General features: G+C 43.0%; 1 protein-coding gene across 6 annotated transcripts; it reads left to right on the top strand.

Annotated features, from left to right (window-relative positions):
* Positions 1-3,563: 3,563 nt before the first annotated feature.
* Positions 3,564-21,316, top strand: si:dkey-262k9.2 (uncharacterized). 6 transcript variants are annotated; one of them, XM_090226729.1, is made up of 9 exons: positions 3,564-3,821; positions 4,003-4,102; positions 12,582-12,642; positions 14,866-14,904; positions 15,170-15,202; positions 15,903-15,995; positions 16,274-16,342; positions 16,691-16,733; positions 18,493-21,316. In XM_090226729.1, exons 3-9 carry the CDS (start codon positions 12,591-12,593, stop codon positions 18,536-18,538), a joined length of 375 nt encoding a protein of 124 aa, XP_090082855.1. In that variant the 5' UTR covers positions 3,564-3,821; positions 4,003-4,102; positions 12,582-12,590; the 3' UTR covers positions 18,539-21,316. The 6 variants fall into 6 exon arrangements, with proteins under 6 accessions (XP_090082855.1, XP_036825838.1, XP_090082870.1 ...); XM_090226739.1 differs by lacking the exons at positions 3,564-3,821; positions 4,003-4,102 and adding exons at positions 8,810-9,069; positions 9,560-9,660; XM_036969943.2 differs by lacking the exon at positions 3,564-3,821 and having other exon boundaries at positions 3,849-4,102.
* Positions 21,317-21,882: the final 566 nt, after the last annotated feature.

Here is a 21,882-nt window from a genome sequence, read left to right as displayed (position 1 = left end):
ACTAACTTTTCACTAACTTTAAACATCAGCTATCTGAGCAGCTAACCGATCGATGCAGCTGTACATAGTCCATCTGAAAATAGCCTACCCAATCTACCTACCTCATCCCCATATTGTTTTTATTTACTTTTCTGCTCTTTTGCACACTAGTATCTCTACTTGCACATCATCATCTGATCATTTATCACTCCAGTGTTAATATGCTAAATTGTGAATAACTTCGCTACTATGGCCTATTTATTGCCTACCTCCTCACGCCATTTGCACACACTCTATATAGACTTTCTTTTTCTCTATTGTGTTATTGACTGTACACTTGTTTATTCCATGTGTAACTGTGCTGTGTTGTAGTTTGTGTCGCACTGCTTTGCTTTATCTTGGCCCGGTCGGCATTGTAAGCCAGTTCAGAATAAGTTATCATTTACCTGGTTAAATAAAGGTGAAATAAAAATAAAATAAAAACGACTGAACACATCACCCAGCCTCACACTGGCACCCTTCCACACAAGTCAAAGGACTGCTAACCAAACCAGAAGTCTTGGCACAGGCTTCAGGGCAGGCATTGGCACACACTTTGTAGTTCACTGGGTATGAGATGTCTGTAAGGAGGGGAAAGACATTTAGTCTTTGTAAACATAATACATGTATGTTGAATTCAGTTTTAAGCCAGAAAGGATCTTGCATCATCCACTGACAGCATTCGTCTCCCCTCCATGGCTGGACCTTGGCTGCAGCTTCTTAAAATACAAATGTATAATCCTTCAGGCTGCCGCAGTACTTTGCCATATGCCTTCAAGACACACAGGGGCCTTTACACAGTTGTCCAAGAAAGGTTGTGGGTCTACCGTGGCGTGGCAGTCTCTGAACAGGCCAGCAGGAGCTGAGAGCACTCCACAGAAATGCTCCAACTTGAACTCAGCCTCCAAGGTCGAGTTACACTCTGGGCAGTTGGCACCAGACAGGAAAACTTCACTGATCATCTGAGTGTCATCTGTAGCGACAGTATTGAAGTTTCAACACAAACCAGATGCCTTGCCAGCGTAGGCAGGAGGAGTTAACAGCTGTATGAAGTCAGGTCCACTGTACGTGATCACTGCCCCATTGTCCATTTCCACCTGTGTTGTCAGACCAGAAAGCACAGCAATGATACTCTCCTGGTGGACAGGAAGGTTCCATGAAACCCTTTCCACCTTGAGACAAAAGGTCAGACCTGAAACATCACATCAACGTTTAAACAGATTTATTATAGCTCAAGACGAATACGACCATTAGGATAAAGGTCGCTACTGTAAAACACACCTCAACTATCACCCTCTGCTGCGGTTCCACAGTCGTTCATTATCTTGTACCTCAGGTGTAGCCGACCTTGCTGAATATATGAAAATGTATCTGCTTCATTCTTGGCATATGTCTGGTTTAGGAAATAGGGGTTACTTGATATGCCCTTATGGAGATCAAAGCTATGCCCATCATAGGTCCTCAAGTGCCTGCCTCGCACACTTCCCTGAAACTGCCGCTGGATAGCAGTCAAGCGTGCCATTTTGCATCCTACACTTTGTTCCACTGGTAAAGGTGGTGTTAGTGCATGGTAGCTGGTCGTGACCAACAAGTGCAGCAACCTGGCAGCGGTCATGGGGGTAAAACACCTCCTTGATCTTGTGGTACAACCCGTCAGAGGCAGCCGCACTCAGTGTTGTTGACACACTTCCCACCACTATGGAAGAACCCAGGTTTACACAAGACGCCACACAATTATTGGGCACAGGTTGTATTCAATGTTGGCTGGACAGTACATACCTGTACAGGACATAGGAAGGGACATTTACCAAAACATGTCCATGTATAGTTCATGCAGAGTTTCACATCAACTAATGACAGACTTAGATGAAATAGTCACCAATACAGAGCAAAAGGATTTATCAATTCAAACTACTTACCACAAAAATCTGAAGCCCTCCATTCATCTACGTTTGCCCCTTCCTCCTGGCAAGCAGCGGTGTAACTTGAGAGAATCTGACACAGGGCAGTCTGCTTGTCATTGTTGTAACAGAGGTTGTAGACATAGTTGTCAAAGGCAGCGTTTGGGGTTGACCATCCCATGGCAATAGTAGTCGCTCCATTAGTAGTCCATGCCTAAATAGAGAGCCTGCTCCTGATGGGGCACTGGGGGTTGTTCACAGTCGTCACATCCACACATTCAACAGCGCTACTCGTTAACCATGTACCAAAATCTTGACCCTAATGGACTAAGACGTGTTGGTGTTGGCCTCCTCTTGTTCTGCGTCGCCACACTGAAACCAGGCAGGTCTCCCGAGCTAGGGAAGTGCCTCACCAGCTGGTACACACAGGTGCTTTGGAAGTCATACCTGTTCCCGTCAAAAGTGGTGCAATGCCGATCCCCTTGAGCTGTGCACACCCTTAGCCCTTCCATATGGTAGCCCAGCCAGAATATTGCACTCCTCGTCCTCCTGACACTGGGCCTGGACACAGGTGACGTTATTGGAGGAAGGATGGCAGGTGCACTGCTTCCGACACTGGCGGTCCATCCAGACCATCTCCTTGGGGAGGTAGTAGAGACGCTGATGTCTGCAGTCTCACCTGCTGTATGGGACACAGTGGCTGCCACTGAGAAGGTAGCCAGCCTTGCACTGAGAGGTAGCCGGCCTTGAAAGACAGGCCTACTCTGACATATGTCAGAGTAGGCCTGCATCGACCTAGACAGCAGAAGGAGCTACATCGGCAGCACACTGGTCAGCCTTGCAGCTGTGGACGTCCAGGTCAGGATCAACATGGCCGTGGCTCTGCAGCAGCCTGAGGCTCCGTCAGTGTCCACTTTCCAGCGAAGTGCGAAGTCCACAGCTACCTCGGTTCCATCAGGGGTGGCAAAGTCATTAGTTGCATTGTGGTTGTAGTTTCCACAGACCACACAGTGAACCAGACAGCTCCGGTGCCACTTCCAATTCAAGGTTGTGATGCCAGTCATACCGCAGCATCAGGCCAAAGTCTGTTTCCAAGACAACGGTGGAGCTGCTAGGGTATAAAGGCAGAGAGCCGGCGGCCAGGGCTAGGGGCAGGTTCCTCTTCTGACTATTGATCTGCAAAAGCAACAAGACGGTATGGACACGTACTAGCCACAATCACGGCAAAGTGTTACTACCGATGAAGGTGCGGAACAGATCTTAGACTCTGAGGAGAAGACAGGCTTTCCGTCCTTCTTTACACAGCCTGTGAGGTCCACAGTGCATCTCCTCACAGGGATCTGCAGATACAAAAACAAAGTAGTCAGTGGTTATGTTGCGTGTACCTACCTGAAGAAACCAAATTTTACATTTTATTTTCTTAATTAAAAAGGTTGAAAAGTAAAATCACCTATGGAGACATGAACTCGTCTCTAGTTGTAGTACATACCTTGTTTTTCACACATGGCTGGATAGTTCATGTTAGCGTTAGTCAGGGGAGGGTAAACAAAGTCAGACTTCAAGTTAGAAACTGGTTTCAGGTCAGTGCAGTTTTCAATGTCCTGTTTAGAGCATGTGTAACCTGTTGCAACACCTACAGCCTTCTGAGAGTGAATCCCTGTCCTAGACAGGGTGGTGTTACTCTGGAGCTGAACCCTCTCCAGCGCCTATGTGGAGGATCAGGCTATAGGAAATTCCCATGTTAAAACTAAAATGGGGCTAATGAGATGTCTTCAATCTGAAAAAGCTATAAATTGTACAAACACTAGTCGAGGAGAGCAAATTAACATTTTATGAAACTAATTGTTGGAGCGTTGCATTTTGCAGAAAAGTGATTACTTTCACAGCTCACACTGATCACCTGTAAGTAAAACCTACTGTATATGTTTCACACCAAGCTAAGAGCACTGAGCAGTGTGCATGTACTAGAAAACAGATAACACTATCAGGGCAGGTGTCAGATTGCACCTGGCTCAGCAGCCAATGAGAGAATTCAGAGCACAGATCCTAGTTCCTGACCTCTGTCTGATGTGCACATTCTCAGGAAGCTCCCATGTTGCCAGGGATCACAGCGACAGTGGAACAAAACATAGCAGTGGTCTAGAATCAACTCTGCACAGCTAGAAGTGTCAACACGACTTGAGGTGAGTGATGCTTTCAAGTATAAACTTAGAATATAGCAAGAGCCTTGATTAAAAGATGTCAGATGTAAGGCTAAAATTACATTAAAACTATCCAATTTCAACACCGTCTTGTATAATTTAGGAGTTGGGACTGTGATGAAACGGCTTTAGTATTTTTTGCATGAGCAGTTAAACAAAACTCTATAATACACAGGTCTGGAGCTAGACTAGTTGATGACTGACAGTCAACAAGGGGGTTACAGTATAATGCTTACAGAGGGATAGCCACTACAGAAAATCTTTGTTTTAATATGGACATTCCCTAAAGCATAGCCTGCAGACAAAGGTGCTCTGTTAACAAGTATGTTCAATTTAAACCCAAACCTCAGTTACTGTGCTGTCAACAATCCTACATAGCTTCGTTTTTATCAAGACTCATGTGAATAAGACAGAGAGGGAAGAGAGGTGACTGTCTAAACTGTAGCTTCAACACTTTACATTCTGCATGTCAAAAGCCATTATAAGCTGCCAGATAATGCACTAATCTGGCACTGCTTGTCAGATGGTTGAAAGCTTCCATTGGAGGACACATGACCACCTGACTAACAATGGGAGAGAGGGGCCTAATTAGGAGTCTACGAAGGTGCCTCCAGCATTACCATGACATTAAATGGCACGATGCTAAGGGATAGACTATCCACTAACCAGGGCAGGCTTGCACGATATCCAGGGAGGTCAATGTCTTCATTATCTCAAGAACAGACACAGGTAGCCCCACCCCACTAATAACACGAAACTATACAAATAGTTACTCAACTGTTGAATTTTGAGTGGCTTAAGGGAGAGGCAACATAGCAGTATGTTGCATGTGTGGATTACATGAGATGTTTCACAAGATATGTCATGTAAATGGTCTACCCTGAGCGATGATTCACACCACACATACCTGCCCTTACTCGATTCTGTGCAGTCCCATTTTAAATCCATTCAGGAGATACCTTTTAAATAAGGTATATAGATAGGGACTTTTTATTAAATAATCAAATAATTGTTAGTCTTGTAGCATAGGGGCCCCACCTAACAATACATCTCAAATAGCTATGGTATAACTTATTAAGAGAAGGCTTACAACTCAGCATTGGCTTAATTGGCCTGCATATCAATCCAAGGCTTGGGCCAAGACCTACAACCTTTGTCTTGCATAATCAAACAAACAGGGTGATCTTTCACTTGAGTCACAATGATGGGAATGACATGGGATGGCACATCTTGTAACAGGCAAAGTCAGCATGAGGGAACCAGGGCCAGCCTTATCCTTATCAGGGCCTCCCCCTCATGGGTTAAAACATTTGAGTGGCCGCCCTCTTGGCGTGCCCAGTCGGTAATTCAGCCATTATTATTACAAGTTTTAGATAGCTGGGTAAACTAACTTATCAATCTACATATTAAAAAAAATATTAAAAATAATTGCTGACGTGAGCTAATTCAATGACTGATTAAAAAGAGGTAAACCACTGATGCTCAATCAAATTTGAAATTGCACCTTTTTTATTCTACTAATCTAACACTCAACAGTAAGTTGAGACCCCGACTGAATGAGTTCTTAAAAAAACAAAAACATAACTCAGCCGGGGCCCTAGGCGACCGCCTATGTCACTTATGTGAAGGGCCGGCCCACGAGGGAACACAGAAATACCCTGAAGGGCTCCATCAATCTATTTCAAGAATTTTCCAATGACCTTGCACACAGAAGTCACATACACAATATGTGGAAATTTACAACAGGCAAAGGCTTGCTAAACCATAATAAGAATGTAGTACTTATACCTGGAACAGCAATTAAACTTAATAGTTGGGAACAAAAACAGTTGTTGGAAAAAATGACATTTAAATTGTCGTATTTTTTGTTGATGAAAAATTTTGCTAACCCCAAATTGACACTCATGAGCATCATTAATGAAAATGGAAGCATTTGCACAGGTAGCCCAATTCTGATAGTTATTCGACTAATTTGTATTTTGACCAATCACATCAGATCTTTTAACTTTCAATATACCAATTAGTGAAGAAAAAAAATTGCTTTGCCTGTCTAAACGCAGCCATGTACTGAATTGCAGTTGGTGACAGATCTACAAATCACCTTGCATTATAAATAACTATTCATTATTATTTATAGATCAGTCAGACAGTGACACTTTGCCCACAATGTATCACGGATTTGATTCTCTCGAAAACCGGCAAGGTGTTGACAGCTGGTCCTAATTTGCTCAGTTTGACAGATGAGTTTGAGCTCATGGAGGGAACAACATGACCACGTGTCACACTGTAATACCTCTCTCTGTCGAAGAAGGGCTGAAAAATGTACTTCAATTTTACAACCAAATGATAGAGCTTTCATTTCAGAACATTGCAATGGAAAATTCTAACTTTCAGACAACTGCCCGCTGCATATGTGTCTGTTTATTGTATAGGGCCTAGGAGTACTGTAACACAAGGGAATTGTTCATATCTTCCCTGCAAAACATCCGCACAAACATGTCAACAGTGTATTTAGGGTATTTCTTTCTACTTAGCGATGTGATACACCGCCAATGAATTCCCTTTTTGCTTCGAACAAGGTCACCTGAACTTGGCCCATGCTGCATCACAGTGCTTCCTGCCACCGGCGCGTGAACATCTTGCAGGTTCATTTTAGTCTCATAATAGCCTATTGTGAAACACAACCAGTCGCACGGTGCAGAAAGTCAGTGTAGGTGAGTACCTTTTGAGTGGGTGGCAGACAGACCCAAATCTATAATATTAAGACAACCCTATCATTTACAGACTATGATATTATAGAAGAGAGTATGGAAGTTTTCTAAATCAAAATGCTTTATTTAAAACCTTTTGGTGTTATTGAAATATATAGTTGAAATGGTCTTGCAATGCCTCGACACAAGTTGAGTAAATGTCAGCTTGTGTTCTGTTGTTGGTTGTCTGGGGCTGATATATTAATAGAAACATGGTAAATGAGTCTACAGTAGCCTCAGTCTTGCCTACATAGGCGACCAGGAAACGTTTGCACAGACTCTGTAATGTGTTGGCTATCTGAGCAAGGTGAACATCTTTTATGATCATTTTCATATGAGAGCAAAAACATTGGCGAAAGTTGAAGAAAAGGGTATTATGGATTTCTAACAAGGCTAAATTGGCTTATTGATATGTGTTTTGTTGTCTTGCCAATATTGCTCTCAGTTGGAACAGAAACCATTCACCCTGTCTGTGCACTGCAGTGTACTGTCTTTTATTCTGCACAGCTGCCAAGCAGAACGAGTTTGCCTTTAACTATTTTCTCAGCCAACTTATGACTAAGATTGGAAATATTTTTTCCAACCACCAGGCAGGCTACTGAACCTAAACGTTCTGTTTGTAAGCTGTCTTAACTGTGTAATGATAATGAATCACAGAAAGTTTTCTCATTTAAATAGTGGCTGGATTGAAACTCTGAAGCAATTCTTCAGTTTTTGGGGATTTATTCTCAACCACATAGTTGAGGTGATACTAGTGTTTTGTGAAGTTTGTTTATTAGCAGTCATTAACATTGGACCTATAGGCTGCTACCTGCCTCACTGCCCTCTAAATAGTTACAGTAAGCTACATTTGCAATTCAAATGTAAAGACCCACAAGGAAGCAGGTTTATGGTCTGCACTTTTGCATTTAACCAGTTGTGTTGAAAAGGGCTGTTGCTTCAGACAGATAAGGAGCGATCACACAGTCAGGCTTCATGACTTAGCATGAAACACAGACAAGGCAGTAATTCTCTCACTTCCTGTCTTGTACACGCTTGTGTATGTTGTGCCTGTGTGTCTACAATGTGTTTTTCTGTTTGCATGTGTGTGTCAGCCTTACTTGAATTTTTTCTAAGATCAAACAATGAAGTTTTTAGAGACCTTTAGTTCTACTATACTAACTCAAGTTTCCTCCCAAAGACTGGTGGGAGCCCACATTGACATCATATGGTTTAAACTTGGTTGGAGAAGTCTGTACACAGAGCAGCCAAGGCAGGGGATTTTGAACATTTGTTGAATCGACTGTATTTCTGAGAGGCATGTGAGACCCAGCTATGAAGGTCTAGATTATAAAGAGGCTCGGATGAACATGGAATACTGAAATGCTTCAGTGGACTTGAAACCTCAGGTTTCAAGCTCACTGAAGGATTTCAAGCTCACTGTCTATGTTAGTGTTTACACTAGATTATTTTCCAGGCAGGATGCAAAGGCCCTTAAATCAATATACAGGGCTTCTAAAAGTTTCAATTGAAATCACTTGAAGACTTCTTCTCTTAGGGATCAGAGCTAGGTTGAGTAGCCCGCCACACCTTTACAGGTGTAGGGAAAACACTGGTCTGGTCTAGGTGTAGGGATTAGTCTGGTTATGGTGATAGTGCTGTTGCATTAACAAAACAAAGAACAGCAGTGGCATCTCTCCATCAGATGGCTGTTAGAGATGTTTTGTCTAATTGAACAGCATTAAAGTTTCCCTAAAAGAGACACAGTATAATCCTGTATAACACTGTTATGCAAGTCAGCGTGCCATAGGCCAACCACATCACATGTACAATGTACTGTACTTCAGTAATGGTGGTAGTGGCAGTCAGCACAGTGGTCATCATCATGTTAGAATCACTTCCTTAGTCTTGTGACGGTCTCTGTTGTCTGTCGATCCTTTTGTTGGTCAGACAGACAGACATACAGATGCTCAGACAGACACTCAGGCAGACAGATAGCAGAACCATGTTAAAAATGTTCCATTTGGTTCTGTGATGATGATGGCATGTCTGCAAAAGGATTGTCAAATCCTCTCTGTGTACTTTGCCACTTTGGGTTTCATGCTGAGACGACCCATTTCTTAACTTGGTTCACACACACAGCCAGACCAACGCCACACTCTTATGTTGCCTGATGCTGAATTGCTTCATGGCAACCTGTGTGCATGCTCTCAATAGCAGGTAATGTGCTCTGACTGTATTGTTTGTGTTTATGTGCGTATTTACCTGCTCCATAATTGCTGTTTGTGGCCTGTTGCCATAGCGTAAGGGAAATTTGTTGTTTATGGGTTATAGAAAGAGGCTATTTGCATTTAACTCACCGAGATAAACAGCTTCTGTGGAGGGGGCAGTTGAGTAAACATTTCAATATGAATATTTTCTCACTGAACAATAGAAAGCAGAGCTACCACATTTTGAAATTGAATGGCAATGAATAACAAATCATCAGGTAGCGTTTTCTCTCAGGTACTCTTTCTCTCCCTCTCCCCTTCCCCCTCTCTTGCTCACTTGGTTCGTTCTGTCGGTTATTCTTTTGCTCTCTTTTTATATTTATGTCTGTTCTTACTCTGCTGTATGATAAAAGCTTAATCTAGTTTTTTATCTCTCTCTCTCTCTCTCTCTCTCTCTCTCTCTCTCTCTCTCTGTGTATCGCTCTCCCCTCATTTCTCAGCTATCTTGCCACATCAGTATTTTTTTTCACTCACATCAGTCATGACAGCGGTGTGTGTTCGTGAGAGACAGAAATAGTGGCATTTATTCATCTAGCTGCTGGTATGGGAATTTCTTTATATTTGTGTGCATTTTTTTGTATTTGTGTGTGTGTGTTTATGGTGGGTTATGTGTGTGGGGGAGGTGTTATCATTCAGAATTAAACCCTGTAAATAAGATCAAGATGTTCTCTGGGATGAGCTTAGCCAGTGAGGTATGCGGCTCTGCTCAACGTGCATGTGTGCTGGGAAAAAAACATAAGGGAAACAAATGGCAGAAAAACAAGGCCAGTTTACATGACAGACTGACCAGATGAATCCAGAGGAAAGCTATGATCCCTTGTTGATGTACCTTGTTAAATCGATATCAATCCATATAAATGAAGGGGAGGAGACAGGTTACATAAGGATTTTTAAGCTTTGATACAATTGAGACAGATTGTGTATGTGTGCCATTCAGAAGGTGAATGGCCAAGACAAAAGATTGAAGTGCTTTTGAATGGTTATGGTGGTAGGTGCCAGGCGCACCGGTTTGTGTGTCAAGAACTGCAGTGCTGCTGGGTTTTTCATGCTCAACAGTTTCCTGTGTGTATCAAGAATGGTCCACCACCCAAAGGGAAGCATTGGAGTCCACATGGGCCAACATCCCTGTGGAATGCTTTTGACACCTTGTAGAATCCATGCCCCGATGAATTGAGACTGTTCTGAGGGAGAAGGGGGGTGCAAGTCAATATCAGGAAGGTGTTCCTAATGTTCTGTACACTACTTGTAGGTTGCAGAAGCAGCTTCCGCTTAGTGTTGCGTTCTTGATTTAGGATGCATAGATTTATGATAGTCTATGATCTTTGTAGCTCTGTGGCTTATGGGCAGGCCTCTTCTCTCTCCTTTATTGGGAGGCCACTGCTTATGATAAGATGCAAATTGGGGCCTAGTAAAATCCTGCATGGATACCAATGCAAATTCAGTCGCCATTCAAATATACAAGAATATATTATCCAATTTAGAGAAATGAAATAATCTCGCAGGAGGCGTTTTGATTCTGAGGCAATGGACTGTGTTGATAAATGTTTCCAAATTGGATCAGCTTATTATTTCACCCAAAGCATCTCTGACTAAACTAGATTGGATACAGAGGGGGATTTTATTTGGGTCTGATGCTTAGGTTGTTGAGAGATTTACTGCAGCTCTCTGTGAGGCCTGAGCAGAGCACAGTACACTGCAGCACACTGGTCTCCCTCTGAAATCAGTCTCTCTCCTGTCATCTGATTAACACCTTAAACTAACATATGTCTCCCTCCATGACCTGCTTATTCAAGCCTGGTAATTTAGAAGCCCAGTCCAAGCATCTCTCCCCGTCTCCCTCTGCGGCCCTCCAGGATGGTGATTTGTTTACCATGGCAGTGTGAAGACATCTGGAGCCAAGGCAACACGTTCAAATGAGATTATAGCCCATAGACTCCCAATCCTCAGGCCTTTCTCAAGCATCAAATCCCCTGCTGAACCAGTGACCTGAGATGGAGCAGAGTCAGTTACTCTCCACTCCCTCCCCCGCCACTACTATAGTCCACCTCTCCCTCTTTCTTTTTACTGTCTTCCCCTCACCATTATGGTTCGGGAGTCTATGAGACATAATCTCATTTGTACCTGTTGCTTTGACTCTTGATGTCCTCGCACTGCCAAGGTAAACAAATGTACGGCAACACTGTCCCAACTGGAAGTGCAACTGGACTTCCGTAACATATTATTGGGGGTAGAGGGCAGTGAGGATAGGGGGTAGGATGTTGGTGGAAACTCCCCAGGCAGCCTCTCAGCCTGTCCAATGGCCCAACAATGCAGTCTACCTCCGTTTACTTCCCAGAGCCCTCGCATAGTAGTGTAGTCATTAGCTAGAGGAAGCAGGATCCCTGTACACAATGGGCATCGCTGACAATGAGGGGGAGGGCAGTAGCAGCAGCATTTGCTCCAGTTCCTTAACGGGGAATTCTCCCACCACTCTACCCCTGGTTCCCTGGTAGAGCAGAGGCTTCTGGGCCCGTGCCAGGGAGCCGTGTTATGTTTGAGCACCAAGGCGTCATCCGCCCAGTCGGACATCGACAAGGGAAGAGGTCATTCCCAAGCCTGGGCCCGTTTTAAAAATACAGCCAATTGTACTGCGGCTGGCCAGCTGTTTGTTGAGGCTTTGTTTAGCTAGGAACAGCTGTGTTCCACATCTGTGTGTTGGAGAGACGAGCGAATAGAGGGAGAGAACAGACTCTGTTCTGGGCCCGCTGCCACCAGGAAGTAGTGTGAGGTTTCTCAAGAAGGCAGCAGGAAAAAAACTCCCACTCGCAGCCAGACAAAACGAATGTGACTGTTGGGCCATCTTCCAAAGTGGAGCTGACAGAGACTTAAATATTTGTTTAGTTACAAATAACTTTTCAGTGTCTAAACAGAGGGTGACAGAGTTTAATGGCTGACACGACATAGATGAATTACCTTTACCAATCCTAATGATTTATAATGGCTGGTTAGAACAAAGCACTGTGGCCTTACACACCATTCGAACCGTTACACACACAGTACACACAATACACAATACAAAATGTAAAAGTACACCGAGTCACGCAAGGTCCCACACAGTCCCACACCGTTACCCATGTGGGAGGGGAAAGTATTGAACAGCGACTGTGACTGAGTGTTCAGAGAGGGACAGGGTTTCTGCTGAGCACTGGGAAACACAGTTTATATCCATCCCTGAGACAAGATATCCATCGTCCTCTAAAATCCGGGCAGTGCTTGTGCCACCTGGATGAAGTTGTGTCGTTATTGCAGAAGATAGTGTTCCCAATACCTGTCATTTTTCATTGACTACCTGTGGTTCTGAGGTAAACCTAAATGTTTGAGTCAATTTTCAAATGTGAAGATCTTCATTTTTTACACACATCAATGGCAGAATATTAATGACCGGTATTTATAACTTGGTTTCCTCTCTTCTCTCCCCTCCAGCATTGGAAGATGTTGCGATTGCTGTTTCTGTGTCTGATTGTGACTCTGCGAGGAGCTGCTGGTACGTATCGCATGCTCTCACCTTCCCACAACGCTCTGGCAGAAGACACTGAGACACTGATAAAGATCTAATCACACAGATCAGCTTTAATTTGTTTTTCATGCCCTGTATGTGTTCCACACGAGAAATATACAATGTCTCTCTCTAAGTCCTATAGCTTCCAGAGATAGCAGAATATTAAGTGTAAAACTCCTCAGAAGAACCTAGGCTGATACTTAAGTATATTTTGAAGAAAGAATACATACAGTGCCTTGCGAAAGTATTCGGCCCCCTTGAACTTTGCGACCTTTTGCCACATTTCAGGCTTCAAACATGAAGATATAAAACTGTATTTTTTTGTGAAGAATCAGCAACAAGTGGGACACAATCATGAAGTGGAACGACATTTATTGGATATTTCAAACTTTTTAACAAATCAAAAACTGAAAAATTGGGCGTGCAAAATTATTCAGCCCCTTTACTTTCAGTGCAGCAAACTCTCTCCAGAAGTTCAGTGAGGATCTCTGAATGATCCAATGTTGACCTAAATGACTAATGATGATAAATACAATCCACCTGTGTGTAATCAAGTCTCCGTATAAATGCACCTGCACTGTGATAGTCTCAGAGGTCCGTTAAAAGCGCAGAGAGCATCATGAAGAACAAGGAACACACCAGGCAGGTCCGAGATACTGTTGTGAAGAAGTTTAAAGCCGGATTTGGATACAAAAAGATTTCCCAAGCTTTAAACATCCCAAGGAGCACTGTGCAAGCGATAATATTGAAATGGAAGGAGTATCAGACCACTGCAAATCTACCAAGACCTGGCTGTCGCTCTAAACTTTCAGCTCATACAAGGAGAAGACTGATCAGAGATGCAGCCAAGAGGCCCATGATCACTCTGGATGAACTGCAGAGATCTACAGCTGAGGTGGGAGACTCTGTCCATAGGACAACAATCAGTCGTATATTGCACAAATCTGGCCTTTATTGAAGAGTGGCAAGAAGAAAGCCATTTCTTAAAGATATCCATAAAAAGTGTTTGCCACAAGCCACCTGGGAGACACACCAAACATGTGGAAGAAGGTGCTCTGGTCAGATGAAACCAAAATTGAACTTTTTGGCAACAATGCAAAACGTTATGTTTGGCGTAAAAGCAACACAGCTGAACACACCATCCCCACTGTCAAACATGGTGGTGGCAGCATCATGGTTTGGGCCTGCTTTTCTTCAGCAGGGACAGGGAAGATGGTTAAAATTGATGGGAAGATGGATGGAGCCAAATACAGGACCATTCTGGAAGAAAACCTGATGGAGTCTGCAAAAGACCTGAGACTGGGACGGAGATTTGTCTTCCAACAAGACAATGATCCAAAACATAAAGCAAAATCTACAATGGAATGGTTCAAAAATAAACATATCCAGGTGTTAGAATGGCCAAGTCAAAGTCCAGACCTGAATCCAATCGAGAATCTGTGGAAAGAACTGAAAACTGCTGTTCACAAATGCTCTCCATCCAACCTCACTGAGCTCAAGCTGTTTTGCAAGGAGGAATGGGAAAAAATGTCAGTCTCTCGATGTGCAAAACTGATAGAGACATACCCCAAGCGACTTACAGCTGTAATCGCAGCAAAAGGTGGCGCTACAAAGTATTAACTTAAGGGGGCTGAATAATTTTGCACGCCCAATTTTTCAGTTTTTGATTTGTTAAAAAAGTTTGAAATATCCAATAAATGTCGTTCCACTTCATGATTGTGTCCCACTTGTTGTTGATTCTTCACAAAAAAATACAGTTTTATATCTTTATGTTTGAAGCCTGAAATGTGGCAAAAGGTCGCAAAGTTCAAGGGGGCCGAATACTTTCGCAAGGCACTGTACATATTACATCAACCCCAGTTCAACATAAAGAAGATATGAACCTGTGTATGCTACAGTAGTGTTTTACCATCTATCTAAAGGTATAGTTAGTTATTCCCACAAAACTCTGAAACTGGTCATATTAAGATGGATACCTTTTACCATGAGCTAAATGCCCTAGCCACAGAGGTATAGAGTTCATGAGTGAGTATACCATTGAATGGATGGCACCTCAATAATTCTGCATTTACCCACAGCAGTAGTTCATAGGAGAGTAGCTATGCTCCAGTACCGTGCAGAGATGTTGGGAATGACCTTCGTGATGCACAGTAAGATGTTGCTGTGAGTTAATCTGGTCCCATTCTCCCCATCTCTATTCCCATACAGCTTCCTCAGAGGAGAGTGAAGGCTCAGCAGACGTAGCAGGTATGGAATACATCTTCATCTGGAAAACAAAGAGGACAAAATCACAAGTAGCATGAAATCAGGAGTATATGAAAAGCGTTTTTTATAATGTTACAAAAGTGATGATTATGTTTAGGAGTACCGTGATGATCCGATAGTGTTCCATGAGTGAACCCTCAAATGAAGCACAGCGATATAACTTCTGCTAATCTTTAAATGTAACAAGCTACTTTATATTTATGCTGACTGGGCTTTTCCCACTTCCTCTGTTCTGAATGTCCCACAGATGTAGACGATGAAGACCTATTCAAGCAAAACGGTGAGTTTAACCCTTTAACTCGCCCCCTGTTAGAAATGTGATGGGCAAGCAGCCGTCAGCAGAGTGAGAGCACACCACTCCACTGTTACACCACCGTTCCCCTCATCATTACCCCAGAATGGAATCAATTATCTGTTTGGAGAACCCCCCCCCCTTGTGTATCCATCAAGCAGAAGTTAGACTAGACAGACAAGTAGAGATCCCCCCCCCCTCCCCTCCGCCCTGTCAGGGCTCTAATCCACATTGGCGTTCTCATTTTCTCTCGGCGTCGCTCACTGCCACTCTTCATCTTCCCCATGATGTTGCTTTGATATAATTACAGTGGTGTTTAGGACAGGGAAGGCTGTCCCACAGGCAGGCAGGCAGGCCACATCTTCTGGAGAAACACCATCTCTTAGCCAGGCCAGGAGTGGAGCTGCACAACTGAAGCCGTCCTTCCTCCCCCTCATCAGAACCCAGAAGGGAATGTTGAATGAGTAATGATTGGCTGGGAGTGAAATCGATCCAATCAGAATGATGATCTGTTAAATCTTCCAGTTCTGTTCCTCCTCTGCCACGTTGATCAGACAGTGATAGAATTAGTCCATGAAGTCAGTGAGCAGATGAATGAATGTTTGTTTGTATGTGTCTGTACCGGTGAAATCCTTCTGAATGGATATGGAGGTCGGAGAATAATGCGGTGTGTTGTTGCCTGTTTTAGTGAGCCCAAATCTCGGACCATATTCCACGCTTGAACCTGAAACTGATGATACTGTGGACATAAACAAGGCAACAGGAGAAAAAGAAGCGGGAGGTAGGAAAAACTTTGTTTCCAAATTGTTCTACTTTTACATTATGTAGAATTTAAGTAACCTTATTTCTGCATATCAGTAGGCCCATAGATACCTTCTTCCTTGATGAACTGTAATTGAAATGTGCAAAAAATCCATTTATAAGTAAATATTTAGGCAAATTCATACTTCTTGGTTATCCATGTCATGCAAACATAATTTTGTTAATTAAGTTTGTACGTTCATTTTGTCTCTGTGTTGCAACCATCAACTACTTTTGCCGTGTGTTATCTGCTCTCAGATGGATTTACTACCATTGTCATCATCGTAGCCGTGAGTGTGGTGGCACTGTCAATCGCAGTGATAGTAGGTAAGGATTAAAAGTCAACATAAGACAGACAATATCAGACCAGATATACAGACTACGTGACTGGCAGACCTCTTTTCACACCTCACAACACATCACATTATAGGGCCTGTACTAGCACATTATTACTGATGGTTTGATGAGGGATCAGATGTAGCAACCTTTAGAAAAGTGGTTTGTTGAAGTCAGTGAGTTTACAGGCCTTTGGCTGTTAGGCCCTTGAATCAGGTACTTGACCTGATTTACTCCAGTTCCAGGGTGTCATGTAAGCTCTAATACTAAGCAAATGTGAACTATTCTCCAGCGGCAAGGAGAAAACGGTGACCTTTTCCCTTTTCTGTTTGGTTTCAGCCATAGTGTTGGTCCGGCGTCGCATGCACAACCGACCACAAGGGTAAGGCCACACTGTCTCCATTCACTCTGTTTGACTGAAAGTCTTACAATAAGTTGTGCATATTAGATCTCAGTGTAACCTCGCACCCTCAATTCCTCCACTGACACCATCGTCCTGATAAAAGCATCAGGGCTGCAATTTTTGTCCATGGGGGATTCCATTGAGCAGTTATGGAAATGTAGCTAAATTATAGTTTTTAAGGCACGTTGAAGTGTACATTTGTCTCTTCATGTTATTCCCCTCTGAGTGTTTACTTTCCCTAAGAGGAACAGGCCTTGAGTGGGCCTTGCGATAATAGACATAATAGATATCAGTGTCTCTCAGAGAGATGTTCCACTTAGTCCCCCGCTACCTGACTGCCTGCCCGGCTGGAAGGGAGCGACAGAACCAGTCGAGTGAGTAACAGTCAGTCCATCCACCGCACCGCTGGCTTGGCAACACGCACTGCTACGGCATCATGCCAGCATCATGTAAAACCAGACAAACTCTTGCTGAGGTTGCGAAACTCAATCAGGAGGGGCAGATCCACCCAGCCGCTGAGCCGTCGAGCCCGTCTGGACTTGTGCTGCAATTACCTGCACAGCCTGAAGCCATCCAGCCCACTCCACTGCTCTACCTCGCCCCACCCTGTCAACTGTCAACAATAACCCAGAGAGAGCGGTCGGCCCTTCATGACCCCTACAGGGCAAAACCCAGCCTGCTCTCAGAGCAGGAATAACATGTCCATAGAAATCTAGAGTATAAAGCACATTGCACAGTGAGCAGTAAATCCCAGCTCTGTCTCTATGGTATGACGACATTATCTGACAACAGCAATCAGAGCACAGAGAACAGCCTGAACCAGTTGAACAGACAGTGAGAGATAGTCATTCTGTTAGTCATTCTCCTGGGGCCTCTGAGGGAGAAAGGGGGGGGGGGGGGGGGGGGTTCTAGCTGAGAGCTCTACCAGTCTCTTTCTCTTTTTTTCTTTATTTCTCTGGGTCTGTCTTTGGGGTTGTGTAACTGTGCTGAGTGCTGTGGGCTGTGGGCTGTGGGCTGGTGTTCTGCAAAGTAATCAGTTTCCTTTGTCCCATGCTAGCTGCTATGTGACCTAGCCAACGATAGAGGTTAGAGAGTTTACCTAGCACGTAGCCACCTCGGCGCTATAGATCTGATGATGCAGGCTTAGAAAGAGAAAGGGGTTAAATTCCTCTGCAGGATTAATGCTGGGCTCCTATGGCTGCAGTCAGCTCTGGCTGTGTTGTGTGTTGAGTGATAGGTGTGCTGAAAAGAGGCTTATTCTCACAGCAACCCCCGGCTTGTTGGATCAACAGGGAGGCTTGCCAGGGCCATAAGTCCCACCTGGGGAGAAGATGTGTGGAGGTAATGCAGTCGCCATGTAGCACGCCAAACCCCTGCAGCGCGCTATAAACCGACATGCATTTCCTGGATTCCGACAAACAGGGATTGCAGCTACCTGCTTTCCATGTGCAAACTCTAACAGGCTGTCTTATGGGAAGGATCTCAAAAATTGTAATCCGCAATTCTCAAAAACGTGTAATGTTTATATACTGTAGTCTGGACATCTAATGTTTCTGTAAAATTATATATCCCCGTAAACTTCTAACAAGGAAATAAATATCACTGACGTATAATGTTTTTAATATTTTATAGTAGTGAATTAATAATTTTTCAGATGTGTAAAGTCCCACAGGGTTTTTTGGGTTGGTATAATACATTTCCCCCTCTTCTCTTCTCTTCTCTCCTGTCCTTTCTTTAGGATCTACTCAGTTCCCACAGAACAGGGAATGAAAGGAACGGTCTAACCACAAGATGAGCTCAAGTCCCATTGGACACCTGCAGGGGAGGACCAATGAACTGAGCTCTACAAACTACTGCCCTTTGAACCAGGAAGGGTACACTTTCCACCCCAGCCTGCTCCTACTGAACCACCCCCTACTGCTCTCCTCTCTGGGACCATCTGTTACTGTGTCATGGGTCCCCTCCAAAGGAAACTTAGTTTCCTTTATTTGGTCTCTTGTTTGTTTCTGTCCCACATATCCCAAAGTATGTGTGTATATTTAAAAGGGCATTCTGCAGTTGCTGCTTTTGTCCAATGGCATATTTTACAAGAAAAACAAATGTCCCGCTAGAAGTAATTTGCAATTGTAAACTAAACTGTATTCAGAGTTGATTTGGTGCATTCAGAACAGGCTTTTTTGAATGAGAAAAGCGAGTTTAATCCACCCTAAACTAGCCCAGTCCTCACTAAATTTCCACGTTCAGCTCTGTGACATATCCTGTCTTTGGCCTATTAGTGACAACAGCCAGTACAGTTGAAAGATAAAGCTTGTTCTCCCGTCTTCTCAACCTATGAAGGGAAAAAAGGAAAAGAAATGGGTGGAAAAAGCCAGAGGTCTGAGATGAGATGGAATTAATCAACCTTTGTGAATGATGATGTTTTCTTTTCAACACCCCCCTTTTTCTTTTTGAAATGCTTCCTTTCAAAACGTCAACCACATCACTGATTGTAAATAGCTCTTGGATGGCTGAGGTATGTCTGATTTTAATGGTTTATAGTGCTGGGACGGGGGTATGGTGGGGAGAAATTGAGAGGATAAAATGAAGTGCAGGGCTGGGGTGGTTGGGGGGTGAGTGTGGAAATACCCACAATGCCCATGTTTCATTCATACTGAGTTTAAGGCCACTCCACCATCGCTCCCTGGCTCTCTTTTCATTTAAATGGAAATCAATCGTGCCCCGTGATCAAAAGCTTTAGGGCCGAGGTGCTGGCTGGCTTATTTCTTACTCTGCATTACAGAGAAAGGATGTTTTTTGGCAGGGGTCAGAGGAGAGGGGGAGGTGGACATAATGTGCTTTGGCATGACAGGGCTATTCATTTGTTGCGTTATCATGAGGGAACAAGGGTTGTTGTGAGTGTGTGCGAATTACACCCAAGATCAAGTAGTGTTGAAATCACAGGGTCTGTCAAAACAGCGTGCCCACTGTCTTTCTCCACTCAACCTTACCGCTGTGATGTCATCAGCTGAGGATGGGCTTGGCTGGGTTCCAGGCTGTACAGAAACACCTGTGTGTTATTAGTGCCTCCATCTCATTTTTGTGTTCTCTGGTTCACTCAATCAGAATTGTCCCAATCTGTTTAAGTTGACGAAATTCAATTAGTAAACAGATTCTAAACGCATAAAGTGTGGTATGCTTGTGTCTGCACTCTGCAGGTGTTTGTGTATGTGGGGTTTGATTGAAGCATCACAACTAGCCCAGTAAGCCTGAGATGTAGTCTAGCTCCGACAGCATTTCAAAAGGAGTATAATTTAGCATACGGTAAAAGAACAAAACAACTTTCACTTTCTGTTTGTTTACTGACCACAGTCACATTCAAGAAAGCCTTTTTTCCCGTACTCAGAAATACCCTTAGAAATTCCCTTCACCTACAAAGTAGACGTTGTGGTTACGAGTCAGCGACTAGTGTCATTATAGATGAGGTTTGCATAGAACAGTTTTTCTTGTTTGTGATACAAAGTACATCTAAGAACCATTCAAGCAAGCATGTTGAAATAGCCATGAACTAAACAAAGTGCAAAAATGCTAAAGTAATTGGTTTGACCTGTGTAATGCCCTGTTCATTCAGCTACACTCGCACATCTCCGTGGCATTATGCTCCTTCAAAGCCACTTCGTCTGTTGCATTGCTATTGTGAATGCATCAAAACTGATTGTCCTCTATTTCTTTCTTTCAGGGCTTACGTTGAAAAGGGTATGAAATGTTCAAATATTGGAAAAAAATATATATATTTTCAAAAGAGCTCCATGGGCTTTTTCAGCTGTGCAAAAGTTTCTTAAGGCCCATTTTTCATCTAATCTTTAAAAAAAAAAATTGTCAAGAGAAAGCATTACTGAGTTCAGCCAATCCCTGACACTGTCAGACATGGCTCTCCAAGAGCCCTTACCTATTACACAAAAGTCCTTACAACACCCCCTCTCCAAAAAAACTCTATCTGGTTAGGGTTTATATTTGTCAATTTTACACGAATGTTTCAGGATTGTGCATTCTGTCTTTTGATGAAAATAGGAAAATGTATCAACCAGCAGATTCTGTTTGACGAGCTTGAATGATGCGTCCTCTGCACAGCAATACGTAATGCAAATGCGTACAACAACAAAAATATTTTAGCTTTGTGTATTATTATGTGTTTTTATGAGATGTCCTATTGTAAAGTCAATATTCAAATGATAATTTAGTCTTAATTTTTAAGCACACGTCTTCATCAGTACTCATAATCAATGCTGATAAACCCTGTACATTCTGTTTGCTCAGGATCATTAACTGTTTGTAGTGTACAGCAGCAAAGTGTTTCTACAATACTCTATATCTCATCCATTCCTATGTCTATGAATCTGAGTGTGTTTTAGAATAACTAGACCTGCACTAAAAGTGTCATCTTGCTGTTCTACTTGTACTGTAAGTTTCCACAGCCCACAAATTCTCCAATCATTCAATTTGGACTAGCATTACACATGTTCTGTATATGGCTCTTCTATATTATGGATTATGACACTTTTTTACATTAAATGTGTTCTGCTATGCTTTGTCTCGGCGTGAATCCTTCACAATATGCCATATGGACACAGAGCTGGTACACTATGCGGCATAATCCAGAGTTTTGCTCATTTAAATTGTACAATGAAAAGCCACTAAGAAGTTTAAAATAACTTTCTACTAAAACATTTTGTCAGTCTGTTTTCTGAGTAAAGAACATGCTGGAACTACTGACCATCTGTTTTCTTTGTGAGTTATACAATACAGGAAAGGGAAGCGAACAGGTTTTATTTTTACATCCTGATAGTTTTAGGGGTATTTTGAAGATTAACAGATAGTGGAATATTTTTTAGGGCCATTTTATTCACTGGCTTGTACGAGGCTCGGCCGTTTCTGAGGTAGTGATTTTAAAAACGTTTTCATAGAAACAGCTTGGCTAGAGTTGAGCAGGCTGTTCGATAGAGGTGGAAACAAACCTAATATCAAACATGGCTCATCTTGTCATTATTCACCCAGACTAGCAATTCATTTTCATTTCAAAGTTGAATTCAGTAATGGAAGTAACATTTAAACAAAGAGTAGCAGGAAAATAATGTCCCTATTCTTCACCTGT

This window comes from Oncorhynchus mykiss, chromosome 3 (assembly GCF_057628025.1).
Source record: "Oncorhynchus mykiss isolate SJ-2025 chromosome 3, ASM5762802v1, whole genome shotgun sequence".
Taxonomy (NCBI): Eukaryota; Metazoa; Chordata; class Actinopteri; order Salmoniformes; family Salmonidae; genus Oncorhynchus; species Oncorhynchus mykiss.
The sequence above is the reverse complement of the archived record's forward strand: the minus strand, read 5'-3'. Positions and strand labels throughout refer to the sequence as shown.

Bases quoted from the DNA above. Each gene is read 5' to 3' on its own strand.
- si:dkey-262k9.2 (XM_090226729.1), top strand. From the start codon at position 12,591: ATGTTGCGATTGCTGTTTCTGTGTCTGATTGTGACTCTGCGAGGAGCT. The intron at 14,905-15,169 runs GTATGGAATACA...AATGTCCCACAG, and splicing joins AGGCTCAGCAGACGTAGCAG to ATGTAGACGATGAAGACCTA. The intron at 16,343-16,690 runs GTAAGGATTAAA...GTTTGGTTTCAG, and splicing joins GTCAATCGCAGTGATAGTAG to CCATAGTGTTGGTCCGGCGT.